Source organism: Meles meles, chromosome 9 (assembly GCF_922984935.1).
Source record: "Meles meles chromosome 9, mMelMel3.1 paternal haplotype, whole genome shotgun sequence".
In the NCBI taxonomy this organism is placed as follows: Eukaryota; Metazoa; Chordata; class Mammalia; order Carnivora; family Mustelidae; genus Meles; species Meles meles.
In genome coordinates this window covers 29269590-29283577 of record NC_060074.1, presented here as the reverse complement: position 1 = coordinate 29283577, position 13988 = coordinate 29269590, and the positions used below count along the sequence as shown (strand labels likewise).

Here is a 13988-nt window from a genome sequence, read left to right as displayed (position 1 = left end):
GGGTTGAGCTCAGCTTGCCTCCATTTTTCCCTCCTTTGCCACCGGACAAAGATGAGAAGGAACCGAGGACTCCCAGAGTCCACCTCCTCCTACCGGTGCCGCCACCCCTACTCCCCACCCAGGGCTCCAAGCCACCTGCCCCCATAGCAACATCCTTCAAGCTTGTCCTTGAAGACCCAGGAGGGAGCCTAGGACGAAGCCTCGAGATTCCAGGTGCGCCCCTGCCTTCCCCACCCCACCACAGGCTCCGGGCTGGAGCCGCTGAGCCTGCGGAGCCCTCCCTCCCGCCGCCTGACACCCAATCAGAGCGAAACTGATCCGGAGAGGGCAAGGGGCCAACGGCGGGGCCCAGAATAGTGCTGTGCGCCTGGTGTTGCGCACTCGCTCCCCACTTGGTCGGGGTTGGCCGCATGGAGCACAAGCTGTGCCGGGTAGGGGTCCCGGGGGATGGGTGCTGGGGCAGCAGAGGCCAGGGGACGGCGAGCACACCGCTGTGTGTGTGCGCGCGCACGTGTGCGTGTGTGTGCATGTGGGCGTCTGTGAGTGGTATTCTTCGTGTAAGGGACGTCTGTGGTTCTGTGTGCATCTGGGAATGGTTGAGTGTGTGGTTTTCTGGATGTGTAGAAGTGTTTGTGTGTGGGGGGCTGTAGAGGGTGTACGTGTGTGTGGGCATGGGAAAAAAAGCTCTTTTGTTGTTTGGGAATGTGGGACATGTTTCCACCCCTTCAGACTTTCTTCTCCCCACAGAACCCATCCTTTCTTCTCCCCACAGAACCCATCCTGGAGCCGCCTTGGGGGACCGGAGCATCACGGTAAGTGGAGCCTCTTCTCCCACTTCCTTTGTCTCCCACCTTTCTGGGCCCCCAATCTCCTCTGCTCTCATAGCCCAGCTTTTGTCTCTTCTTTTCCTGCTTTATCCTGTCTCTTTTCCCTTTGTACCTCACCTCCTCCTTCATCTTTCAGAAGAAGAAGGGGGACAGATCTAGAGTCTGAAGACTGACCCCAGTTCTGACTTTATCACTTACTAGCTGTGTGAACTATGGCAAGTTGCTTAACCTCTCTGATCTCAGGTCCCTCTTTAGTAAAATAAGGATGATCATTAATACCTCCTTTATAAGTTTGCTGTGAGGTTTGAGTGACAAATATTTTGGAAGAAAAACCCTAGGGGAACTTGCCAATATTAAATATTATTATTGATAACATTTTAATTGATTTTGTTGTGTTACTCCCTATTAACCAAACAGGCCCCCTTCCCCCTTCCAGAGATGAGCTTCCTAGAACAAGAAGAACACACTTCATGGCCATCGCCGGCCATGAGCACTGGCTCAGAGAGAAGCCATGGGAAACGGGGCGCCAAGGGCTCACGGTGGACAAGGCAGGAGGCTGTGGAGGAAGCAGAGCTGCTGGGTCTGGGGGAAGGTGAGGCTAAAGCCACTTCTGGGGAGTCGGGAGTAGGGGGCAGTGGTCTGTGCCAAAGCCTGGGGTTGGAGCTCTGCTGTGGATCCTTCCATAGCACAGAGATGGACCGAAGCCTCATCTCATAGCCTCAGTTTTTCCAGATGGGAAAGGTCATCTGCATTGCAGACCCAGGGGCCCGGCACAGCCAACTCAGGACAGAGCCACTGTCCTGTGTGACTCTGAGACTCCACTTTCTCACCTGTAAAATGGGACCCCAGCTGCCAGGCTTTCCAAGGCTGCTGTGAAGTTGACCTGAGCCAGCACATACGAAAGTGCTCCACAAGACTGGCTTATTGTCCTCTGCCCCTCCAACAGATCCAACCGATCCCCAGGCCAGGCCACCTGCTGAGTACACCGGGCTGGAGGCCACATTCCCCGAGGCGACGCCTTTGTCCCAAGCTGCTCCCTTGGCCCGGTTGGGCTCCTCACCCACAGAGTGGGACATCTTCCCCTCCGATGATGTAGCCTCAACCGCGGGCTCCAGCACAGATGGTCTGGAGCTAGACCTAGAGTTCCCGGCCACTGGGGCCTGGGGGTATGAGCTGGGCATGGTGGAAGAGAGGCCTGCCTTGTGCCCCTCCCCGCGGGCCCTGCTACCCAAGCCGGGCTGGGACGATGAGCTGCAAAAGCCGGGGGCCCAGATCTACATGCGTTTCATGCAGGAACACACCTGCTACGATGCCATGGCGACCAGCTCTAAGCTGGTCATCTTCGACACCACGCTGGAGGTGAGGCGGTGGCTCTCAACTGCTGCCCTCTGCTGGGGCTGCAATCCCCACTCACAGCCTCCAGGACACCCTGCCAGGCACCCCCTGAGAGTCCCCTCCCAGGATGCCTTCAGAGCACCCCAGAGGCCAGGGCTGGGGAGGGCTTCCCTAACCTAACTGCCATCCACCATTTAGTATCTGTAGGGTCTTGGGTCAGTCAATTTACCTCTCTCGTCTCTAAAATAGGGATTGATCAGAAGGGCATGCCACTCTCGATCTTGGCATCATGAGTTCGAGCCCCACGTTGGGTGGAAAGAGTACTAAAAATAATAATAATATTAAATAAAAAATAAAATAAAATGGGGACAGGAATGCCTGCTCTGCCCTACAAGCTTCAGAGGACTCCCAGGAAAACCCAGGATAAACAGGAGCACTTGCAGACCCCAGAGTATATGGAAGACACAGCAGGGTGGTCTAGGACAAACAGCAGAGAAATCTTGGTAACAGAAAATTGAGATGCGCTCCAGTCCCTTCTCTTCCACTAGGCTAAGTTCCCGAATGCCTGACTCCATTCTCACCATCACAGAGCACAGGTCGATGTCTCCAGAAGCATGGCATGAGAACCACTCACAGAACACTGAGTCTAGTAGTAGACGAACACATTTGCTTATTTTAGTAGCTTTGCATTTATTTTGATATGTAGAAAAATACACCCAGAATAAATGCTACCAGTGTAGATGGTATTAGTTCAGGTAAGGCCACATGAATCAGATTTATTTAGAGAAGGGTATTCTGTAAGTATTATGTAAATAAGTATACCTCTAGTGCTTAGATTAGGAAAAACTAGACGGTGTGTGACTGCCCACATATGGCTTCCGAGTGAAAACACTGGCTTAGGTTCCCACACCCGGGGGAGCCAGGGGAAGGGATCACGGCCTCTGGCCACCAGCAGCCTCATCTCTAAGCAAGTGTCTCTGCCGAGGACCACGTCTAGGGGGCGCCGTAGCATAGGAAAGGCAGTAGAGCTCCTGTACTGGAGACACCAGCAGAAGGCCCCAGGGAAGGCCCCTGGCTGGGACAGGGTACCACTGAGGGTCAAGGAGAGCCTCACCCCTCACCGTTCTCTCTGGACCTCAGATCAAGAAGGCCTTCTTTGCCCTCGTGGCCAACAGCATCCGGGCAGCACCTCTGTGGGACAGCAAGAAGCAAAGCTTTGTGGGTGAGGAGGGGCAGGGACTCAGAGGTGGTGGGGAAGGGAAAAAAGATCCTTTGCGGTGATTCTGGGGCTGAGCTCTGACGCATGGTGGGCTTGAGCAGACCCTCGGGCCGAGCCCAGCTGGGGGGTTGGCACAGGGAACATCAGATCCCCGTCTTGTGGCCTCCAGGCTGGAGACCCTAAATGTGGAGTAGGTGTGACTGGCTGACCAGTCCAGCTCTACTCCCCCGTGGTCCCACGTTACAGGTGCTAGATGGGAAGGGAGGAGAGGAAGAGGGAGAAATTAGGAGCATAGAAAGTGAGGGGAGGAGAGAGATGACAGGGGAAGCGTGAAAGAGACAACCTCATTTCTCAGGCACGGGAGGGGGCTGGCCTGCTTCCCTCTTTCCACAGCTCCCACAGCCGTCTCTGTCCTGGCCTCTGGTAGAGCAGGGAAGGGGGTCTGACCCTTCAGCCTGCCTCTCACCACAAGGCTCCAGGCTGACCCCCACACCCCTGACCCTGCAGGGATGCTGACCATCACGGATTTCATCTTGGTGCTGCACCGCTATTATAGGTCCCCGCTGGTGAGGAGTGGGTTGGGGGTCCCGGGGGCTCCCGTTTGGGCTGGAGCAGAGGGTGGCTCAGGGAGCCTGGTGTCCTGAGGGGCCCGTGTTCTGACTTCTGGAGTCTGTCAATGTCTCTAGGTCCAGATCCATGAGATTGAAGAACACAAGATTGAGACCTGGAGAGGTGAGGTGGTGGGGGACCTGGGGGGGGGGGGGACGTGGAAGGGACTGAGGGTGTGTGGTTGAGGGTGGGGCCAAGCACCCGAGGTCGAGGCTGGGCAGTGGGGATTTCCTGGAAGGAGCAATGGAGGGGTGAGAGGAAGCCCAGGGGACTGGAGGGCAGAAGACCGTCTGGGAGTCACCTGGTGACGGGCAAGGCAGCCAGCTCCCTGGGCCTGACCCTGGCTTTGCCTACAGAAATCTACCTTCAAGGCTGCTTCAAGCCTCTGGTCTCCATTTCTCCCAACAGCAGGTAAGGATCCTCAGCCACCCACCTGCACCTCCCCACAGTCTCCTTCCCCGGCTCTGCTGTTCCGAACTCATGGGCTCATCCCGTCTGGGACGAGGCAACCTGCACACCCTGTCTTCCTTTTGCATGGGCTGGGGTGGAGGGTGTCTCTCCCACAGACCCACTGCTCCCACGTCTGCAGCCTGTTTGAAGCTGTCTACACCCTCATTAAGAACCGGATCCACCGTCTGCCCGTCCTGGACCCGGTCTCGGGCGCCGTGCTCCACATCCTCACACACAAGCGGCTGCTCAAGTTCCTGCATATCTTTGTGAGCCGGGGTACAGCCTCGGGGGGCCCCGAGGGGCCACACAGTCCTTGGACTGGGGAGGAGGCCGATGGGAGCCCTCAGGGACCTGCCCCCCGCCGACCCCAACCTGTCCCTGACCCACCAGGGCGCCCTGCTGCCCCAGCCCTCCTTCCTCTCCCGCACCATCCAAGATCTGGGCATCGGGACATTCCGGGACTTGGCCGTGGTGCTGGACACAGCACCCATCCTGATGGCACTGGACATCTTTGTGGACCGGCGTGTGTCTGCGCTGCCCGTGATCAATGAAGCTGGTACCTGAACCCGGGAGTTGAACTGGCTGGGCTGGGGTGGCGGCAGGCAGGGTTCTGGCATCGGCTCAGGACCCAGGGTGGAGCTGGGGCTATAGGTCTGCCTGCTTTGAGTCTTGGACCCATGACTTAGCCTCTCTGTGCCTCAGTTTCCTCGTTGGTGACGTGGGAATCTTAACAACAGCCAGCCTCTGACTTCAGGGGATGGTGTGAGAGGAATATGTGTGATAAAATGAGCATGGTGAGAGGAAACAGGAGATGAGGCTCTTAGTGTTAATTCATCTCAAAATGTGCCAGAGGATCCAGCCAGAGCTCACCTTTCCTTGCTCTGAAGAGGGATAGAGGGACTACATTTCTGTGGCTAAACCATGGCTGTAAACCATTTCAAAGTTAGAATTGCCAAGAAGTGTTTTGATTTATTTTTTATTTTGAAAAATTTCAAATATATGAAAATGATAGAAAAAAAGTATAATGAAATCCACGTATCCATTACCTGGATTAATTTCTGGTAACATATTGCCATAACCAGGTTTTTTCCCCTTTTCTAGCCGAAGTGATTTAAATTACAGAGATCGTGTTGCTTACCCCCTACCCCTTCAGTCCGTGCCTCTTAAAAATCAGAATATTTCCCATATCACTTAACAAAACTCTAAATAATTCATTAATATTATCTAAGATATGCTCCTAATTCTCATTTGCTCGCCTTCCCTGAGAATATATATATATTTTTTTACAGTTGATTTGTCCAAACCAGGGTTCGATTAAGGTCCACGCTTTGCATTTGCTTCTTTTGTCTTAAGTCTCTTTTAGTCTGGAATACTTCTTCACTTAATTTCCATGACATTATCATGGGTCCATTGTCCTGCAGAATGTCCACCTCCAGATCCGTCTCTGCTTTCTACAGGGAACCTCGGTATTGTTCCTCTATGTCCAGCTTTCCCGTAAATTGGAAATTGAATCTAAAGGCTTGGTCAGTTTCAGGCTATCCGTTGGAGGCTAGGCTATTTCGGATGTGACACTATGTACTCGTGTCGAGTCACATCAGGAGGTGTGTCAGGCTGTCTCTCTGTCCGTGAGGTGGTGTGATTTGTGGGTTCAGGTGGTGACAGCTCCAGGCATCATTTTGAAGCCAGTAGCCTGGAGGGGGTGTCCAGTAATTCCTTCTGAAAGCCTGCCCCTGGCCTTTGCACGGTATCCTGATCCTGATGTGAACCTCTTCTCTTTCTCCCCCCACCCTCACCCCTGCAGGACAGGTTGTGGGCCTCTACTCCCGCTTTGATGTGATTGTAAGTGTGTGTGGGGATGGGGAACTGAGGGTGCCATGGGGAGAGGCTCTGGGTGCAAGGATTGGTGGAGGGATGTCTGTGGACCAGAAGGACCTTTACGGGTGTAGAGGGGGCAGCGTCTGGGGGTCTGGGGTCTGGCTGGGGGGCTGACTCCCATGGCACTTCCCTCCCTGCCCCAGCACTTGGCTGCCCAGCAAACCTACAACCACCTAGACATTAGTGTGAGAGAAGCATTAAAGCAGAGGACTCTGTGTCTGGAGGGGGTCCTTTCCTGCCAGCCCCACGAGAGCTTGGGGGAAGTCATCGACCGGATCGCCCGGGAGCAGGTACCCCCCACGCCTCGACCTACGCGCCCTGAAGACATACGGCCCAGTCCTCATGAGCAGCTCCAGCTGTCCCTACACGCCGGGCACCTGCCCTGTCCTCCCATTTCATGGCCATTCCGAGCTCTCGGTGTCCACACTGGTCTGCCACTGCTCCTTTTCCTGGGGCCCCCATGCGAAAGGGACCTTTTGCATTGCCCAGAGTGGTCAGAGCCACCCCTAGCTGATTTCTAGGAGACACGCTTTTCCTCCCCATTACGTTGCATTCATGCCCCTGGTTCTTGGTGCCAACCTTGCTCCTGCTGTCACTGCACGACACTGCCCGAGCCCTCACTGATCCTTTGCACACCCACAGGTGCACCGGCTGGTGCTAGTGGATGAGAGCCAGCATCTCCTGGGCATCGTCTCACTCTCCGACATCCTTCAGGCGCTGGTGCTCAGTCCTGCTGGTATCGACGCCCTCGGGGCCTGAGAGTATCTGAGTCCTCCCTCCCAGGCCACCTCTCACACACTGAAGATGATGAAGGGAGCCAGGGGACCCGGCCTCCGTCTTCCCCCACCCCCGTTTGTTGGTTTGGCTCTGGTTCAGGTAGGCTCTACTCTGGGCCAATGGCCTCAGCACCTGTCCATCAATCTTTCGGGGCGCTCTCAGATCTCAGACCGGGGCATCTCAAGGATGGGAGTGGCTCAGCTCATGGCTGAGGAGCCCCGGAAAAACTCCAAGGGTCAGGACTCCCCGTGGGGACCCCACTTTGTCCCCATCTCAGCTAAGGTCACAGAGGTCGTCCTAAGAGGGACGGGCAAAGGCTGGGGTAAAGGCAAGGACAGTGCTGTGATTTCAGATGCTCTGGGGAGACTGACTCGCCCTCTCCCAACTCAATTTTCACCTGCTTGCAATTCCACTGGAAGGAAGCAAGTCAATAAATCTTTGTTGAATGGAATTTCCATGCTCAGTAGGAACTATGCTGACAGGAGGGAGCTTCTCTCTAAGTTCTCATCTCAGTAAATCCTCTCAGACTCTTGGCTGGTAGCATGCTTGCTAGGGACTCACACAGACTCCACGTGCTTGGCCGTGGATGGCGACACGAGGTTCCCCTATTGGAAAGGCGACCTCCCCTCCCACCACGTACTCACTGTCTTCCCTTCTCTTTCCCCCACAGGCTTCTCCAGCCTTACCGTAATTGCCCCTGCCCTGCCTATGCTCCCAGAAGCCCTCACGAATGCCCAATGCACCATGGGACGATGAAATGAAGGAGAACGGCTGAGTCAAGCCTGGAGATCCATGAGCCAGAAGCACTGGGATTACCCCAGCGCCAGCTGCTCCGGGGCCATCTGTGTCACTTTCCTCCAACCTGGGGCGTGACTGGGCCCAGTGGGGCAGCAAGCCCTCAGCTGGTGGGGTTCACTGCGGGGCTCTGGCTTCCTCAGCTTCTGGACTGCCTGGGAGTCCCAGCTGTTCTCCCACAACCACTAATGTGGTTCCCCACCGCTGTGCCCCTGCCCCCCAGCTCCTCCCAGAATTGTCATTTCAGGGCTGTTGTTGGTCACCATGGAACAGCAGCCCGGGGTGGGGGTCGGGGTCCTCCATCCATCCTCATCCTGAGCACCAGCAAGTGCTGTTCTCAGGCCCCTGCATTTGGATCATTGAGGATGAACCCTTGAGGAAGCATAAATGGAAAGAGAACAGCCCATGAACTTGAGTTGTAGAAGTTTCCCTCAGAGAATGCCAGTCATTTGACCCAAACCTATGGCAGGACCTCTGTGCTTTCTGAATTCAAAGACACAAGGGAAGGTCTGTGATGAACAAATACCACGACTGGCATTTCTTTGGCGCATAGGGTGTTAGCCCACTGAAATTCCTTTTTTCATCTTTTATTTATAACAAAACCATGAAGAAGATATGAATTAGTTAATTACGTAGTAAATACAACTCAGTCTACCAATTCTCATCTGCAGGAAACATAACTTTATTTTTCCAACGCTGAATGGAGTTTCTGCGATGAACCCCACTTCACCAGGTGGGAGAAATGAGTCTCAGTCAGTTTGGGGCTCATCCTCCCACCTTTTCCTGGGGTGAATCTGGTGGGGAGGGGAGGGGAAGGCTTTAAGTAGTGCGAGACTTTCTTCCTCCGCGCATGGCCACACCAGCTAAAACAATCCTGTTCCCATCTGGTTGTCACTGGGTTGGTCATGGGTGGACCTGGCACCTGCTAGGTGCTCTCTCAGTCCCTGTCACGAAGCCTCCCTGGGCCGGCCTGCTCCTGGAGCGTGAGGACATTCCAGCTCCCAGACCTGCACTTGTCTGGGCTTCGGGAAGCTCTGCAGAGCAGTCCCAGGCCCATCGGCTCAGACTGACAGTTAGTGGTCTGCTTTATTCTACATTTTGCTTTACTGCAGCCTCTACCCTGGAAACATAGGGCACAGGGCTCTTCTACCCTTGTCATCTCCAGACCTCTCTGGGGGTATTTGTCACACTCCCCACTTCCCTTCAGATACAGCTCCCTTCTCGGGGCCCTCTTCTCAGGGGCCCCTGACATGTGGACCTCAGAGATCTCCAGTCTCTTCGCTTCCCCAACCCTCATCAACCTAGGGAATCTTTATGAGTGGGGCCTTTTCTCTAACCCACTATGCATTCTTCCAAATCCACTGTACGTGTCTTGCGTTTCTTGCCACCTATCTTGAGAGTCAAATTCCAAAACCAAGACCAGGTTTCTGTTGTTTCATCCCTCCCCTGAGGCAATGGACACTGTAGGTCTGCCTTCCAGTGGGGAGAGGATAGGCTAATATTCCTAAAATACGATCCCACCTCATTCCCCTCACAGAGCAAGAGTGGAGACATTTGTGCCTGATGAGTCGGACAGCAAATGAAGGCTTTTTCTCATAGACGCCCAGCCTCTGTTTCCAATTTTGCCATAACCCACGGGTCAGGACCAGCTCTGCTCTGGCCCTCCCTGGGAAGGCCCCGGGCCTTGGGCTCAAGTGGGATGATGGGATGGGGGTGCTTCTCTGGGCCTGTGTCAAGAGACAGTGTTCTCAAGAGAGCCTGGGGCAGACTGCCTCCAGCTGCAGCTGACTGGAGGGTAAGTAGAGCGGGTCAGTCTCTGAGCGGTTGCCCAAGATGGCGCCCCATTAGCAGACCTTCAGGAGTCATGGCGCCAACAGAAAGGGCATCCTGAGGAAGTCACTCCTTCCCCTTCCTGCTCCCCCTGAGAGTAGATAGGTCTCCAGCCTCCACCGTGCTGAGGACACAGCCGTTCCCCCCAGGGCCCTTCTGTGAGGGACCACGCCAGCCCCACCAGCCCCCTGCTTCAGCCGTCCTTCTCGGATGACAGCCAGCCCTCAGTTCCCGATAGTCTCCAGCACCGTGGCTTCTAGAACAGAGTCTAAGGGTTGCCAAAGGGACTACTCCTGAATAAAAGTGTGAAACCCACCCTGCTTGACCCTCTGTTCATACCTCTGAGCTTGGGGCTGGCCACACTCTTCAGGCATCTTTGGCTCCAACCCCCTGACTCCTGCCCCAAACTCCGAATCACTTCCAAGTTTCTGGGGCCTCCAGGCTGGACTCCCCTCCACTTCTCAGCCCACTCCCTCTCTTCTCTCACACCATCTCCACTGCCATGTCAACCCTGGCAGTGTACCAGGATCCCCCCCACCTCCGGAGCAGGGAGCGGGGCGGGGGAGCTTTTTAAGATGGAAATTCTAGGGCCTAGAGATGTTAATATCCTGACTTGGGGGTAGGACCTGGGCAACTGTATTTTCTGTAGACAGTAGAGATTTATGATGCGTAACACGTGATGAGCACGATGGCTTGCCGAGAGATAAGGATGCCTCGTTTCCATAATTAGGAAAATCATTCATCACGTTATTGCATCTGTATTACTTGTCAGGACTAAGATCCATAAGAAGAGCTGGCTAACGGCAGGAAGACAGCATAGGAGAGACACAATTTGCTGGCAATCTTGCTGGCCTTCCAAACAGCCACAAATACAGAAGAATTCAGTACATGTCCTGTATACCCATCCCGTGATGGCAGTTGTCAGAATTTTTTTTGACGTGCATCTTAAAACTGGAATCAGAAATAAGGAGCTGGAACGGAACTAATATTAACAAGCCAAACCACATCCAGAGCTGAAACATCTAAGATCAGGAGCAGGTAGACAGCCAGAAAATACCAGGTTTTCGATTTATTTTTACTCCTGGGAGTGCTGCCTAAATGTTTTTCAAAAGGACAAGCTGATTTCTTTTCTTTTTTTCTTTTTTTTAAGATTTTATTTCTTTGACACACACACACAGAGGTAGTGGGCAAGTACAAGTAGAGGGAGCAGCAGGAAGGGGAGAAGCGGGCTCTCCGCTGAGCAGGGAGCCTGATGTAGGGCTCCATCCCAGGATTCTGGGATCATGACCTGAGTCTGTGACTTAGGTGGGCACTCCCTGAGACGGCAGACCCCTGGTGGTCCCGTGGTCCGAAGGAACAGCCCACCAGGAAGGCAGAAGTGGCTCTGGTTGGCAGAAATCCCTGCCCCGCCTCTGAGCCCGGCCCCCATGCTCTGCATGTGTAAGGCGCTCTCCCAGCTGAATCCCGTCACAGGTGTGGGGGGGTCAAGAGCTATGCCCTTATCATCAGGAATTCCTCCCAATTCTCTCGTGATTTCTTCCCCGAAGTCAGTAGGAAAAGCTCTGCATTGTCCCCTCTTCTTCCTTCCCCTGCCTACTCTTCCAGCCTCTTCTCATCCGACAGCCAGCACCAGGTTGATTAACTGCCTCCCAGGTGCCAGACACAGAGTTGGCCACTGGGATCCAAACTGAAAGGAGCATGGTTTGTGCCCTCCAGGGGGTACACAGGTGGCTGGGGAGACAGTTGGGTTGCCGACAAGGTGAACAGGCTAAGCACTCTGTTCTGTAACATTTGCAGGGGGAGGCGGGGAGCACAAAGGAAGTGCTTTTGCTCCCCCAGCGAGGTCAGGGGAGGCTTATTCAAAGGCAGTGACATTTGAGCCCTAAGGAAGAGCCCGTTCTCTGGGATGGCATCACCGGTGAAGAGAGTGTTCCAAGGAGAGGGGACATGAAGAACCAAGTATTGAGGCCAGAAAGAGCGGAATGTGCTCAGGGCAATACAAGGAATTGGGGTTAGGCTGTGGCAGGAGGGGTGGAGAGCATGGTGTTAGAGTTTTCTGAGCCGGAGTAAGGACTTAGGACTTTGCTTCAGGGCTGAGAGAAGCCACTGAAGGATTTTAATAAGGCCAATGACATATATATATATGAAATTTTTAATCTCACCAACATAAGAAATTCGACTTTATTTTTCTATGACCCAGCAGAAATTTACCCCTGGGCTGGCACTCTGTGAGGCCGGGACTCCTTGCCCTCCTCAAACCTGGGGTACGCTCTGTCTGCACCAGCCCGCTTTCCTTCTGGTTGGCTTTCTGTATTGAAGAGGTTGGAGAGCCAAAAACTACAATCCCATACTGCCTTGCAGCTTGGGGTCCACGCGGCCCCCGGCTTCCAGCTCTGGGTTGCATGGAAGATGTGTGGAAGGTGGGTGCAGGACCGAGGCCATGCTTCTGCTGCTCCTGTTCCTCCCTCTGTCCCTGTCTCCATCGCTGTTGGGGAGGGGAGTCACAGGCCAGGAGTGGGGGCAGGGAGGACGTTTTCTCCACCACCAGCAGCACTGCCCAGAGATATGGAGACGGGCTGGGGCCAGCAGCTGTGGCGAGAGGATCCCCACACTCATGCTCCTGACGGCCGCCAACCAACTGGGTGCTTCCCAGGCTGATCCGCGCCCCCTGGGGAGCCATCCCTGGAGACCCAGCCCAGCATGCCTCCATCCATTTCTGCAGCACTTCGCTGCCTAAGTCCAAGCACTTTCTGTTTGAAAGACGTTTCCCCTCTTGGGGCCCAGAGGACGGCTCTGCAAGTCGTGCTCAGGCTGGGCTTCAGCCAGCACCAGGTGAAGCAAAGCCCTCTCCGCGAGGTCCAGGAAAGCACTGGTGTTCTCACTGTCTGCGGAGGGAGAGGGCTCTGCCTCCCACAAGATCCCTAAGTGGGGAGAGACTGTTCCCCCAACACAGCAAGGGGCTCAGACACTGGGTGATCAAGAAGAATGACAAAGGTCTCCAATTACCAATAAAAGTCCCTTTATTCTATATTTTCTCCAAAGAGAGCAATGTGACACAGGAGAGAGAGACATTCAGAATGATAAAAGTGGCAAAAGCTCAGGGTCCTGCAGAAAGCACACTGAGCTCCTTCGACCTCTGGTGCCTGGCAGCCACCTTCTCCACCTTCTCCACCTTCTGGTCTGAGACACAGCTGTGGCTAGGAATAAGTGCGCCAGGGAGCAAGAAAGGGGCTGCTCCCAGGAGGCAAGGGCCCAGCTCAGCACTGTCTCTGCCGGAAGCGCAGGCTCACCTTCTTATTGGGAACCAGGACAATGCGCGCCATGCTCCTCACCTCCCCTGTCTCAGGGGCCAGGACCACCTCGTACTGCTGGATCAGCTGGGAGGGAACACGCCTGGGCATTAGAATCTGCGCTCTCCAGCCGCTCCCCTCCCTCCCCTTCTCCCTCCCTGTGCCAACCTTCTACTCCTCCCCCTGGTCTCCACCAGCCCTCCCTGGCCCCCCATGGCCTTCCAGCCTCTCCCCACTCACCCTTGACAGCAGCAGCTGCATCTCCAGCTCTGCAATCCTGCGGCCCAGGCAGGCCCGGACCCCATAGCCAAAGGGCACAGAGCCAAACGGATGTTTGGCTCCAAGGACAGCAGGCTGGCTCTGCCTCAGCCAGCGGTAAGGCTGGAAGCTCTCCGGCTCAGGGAAGATGTCAGGGTCCCGGGACACCACGTAGTGACAGAACACAAACTGGGTCTGCAGGGCAAGAACAGGCAGCACATCAGCTTAGGGCTCCAGGGCGGCCCTGGGAATCCCAGCTCTTCAGCTCCACTCACATTCTTGGGGAAGAGGAAGCCATTGACTTCAATTTCCTTTTCTGTGATGACCCGGGAGTTCATGGGGACCACAGGGTAGAGGCTGCAGGGAAAAAAGGTGCACATTTGCCTCTGGTCCCCCAAGTCCTTCTTTTCCTCGCCCCTGGCCCTAGCTCCAGCGCCCCCAGCCCCCGCTCCTGACTCCTGTCCCTGAGTCCTCCTCCGCACAGACCCTGCACTCCCAGGAACCACCGCCTACCGCAGGGTCTCCTTAAGCACAGCTTTGAGCAGGGGCATGTGGGCAAAGTCTTTGGGCTGGGGCACCTGTCCAGCTGGCACCACGCCCACCACTTCCTTATGCAATGCGGTCTGGATCTCTGGGTTCTTTGAAAGATGGTACAGGGCCCACGTCATTGTGTTGGATGTCTGGAAGGCAGAGGGAGAGAGGAAGTGAGGAGGCATTTCTAGG

At 55.0% G+C, this 13988-nt stretch overlaps 2 protein-coding genes across 2 annotated transcripts in view; one reads left to right on the top strand and one right to left on the bottom strand.

Annotated features, from left to right (window-relative positions):
• Positions 1 to 410: 410 nt before the first annotated feature.
• PRKAG3 (protein kinase AMP-activated non-catalytic subunit gamma 3) lies at positions 411 to 7979 on the top strand. The gene is made up of 14 exons (XM_046019298.1): positions 411 to 431; positions 773 to 812; positions 1264 to 1419; positions 1774 to 2186; positions 3303 to 3384; positions 3889 to 3947; positions 4068 to 4113; positions 4347 to 4401; positions 4580 to 4706; positions 4831 to 4996; positions 6242 to 6279; positions 6459 to 6605; positions 6958 to 7191; positions 7763 to 7979. Exons 1-13 carry the CDS (start codon positions 411 to 413, stop codon positions 7072 to 7074), a joined length of 1467 nt encoding a protein of 488 aa, XP_045875254.1. The 3' UTR covers positions 7075 to 7191; positions 7763 to 7979.
• Positions 7980 to 12719: 4740 nt separating this feature from the next.
• LOC123950698 (sterol 26-hydroxylase, mitochondrial) overlaps positions 12720 to 13988 on the bottom strand; it is a 32260-nt gene continuing 30991 nt past the window's right edge. The window contains exons 6-9 of the mRNA XM_046018959.1: positions 13779 to 13945; positions 13541 to 13622; positions 13248 to 13460; positions 12720 to 13094 (exon numbers count right to left, since the gene is read on the bottom strand). Of these exons, the coding sequence (XP_045874915.1) occupies positions 12975 to 13094; positions 13248 to 13460; positions 13541 to 13622; positions 13779 to 13945 (582 nt within the window). The 3' untranslated portion in view covers positions 12720 to 12974. The remainder of the gene's footprint in view (positions 13095 to 13247; positions 13461 to 13540; positions 13623 to 13778; positions 13946 to 13988) is intronic.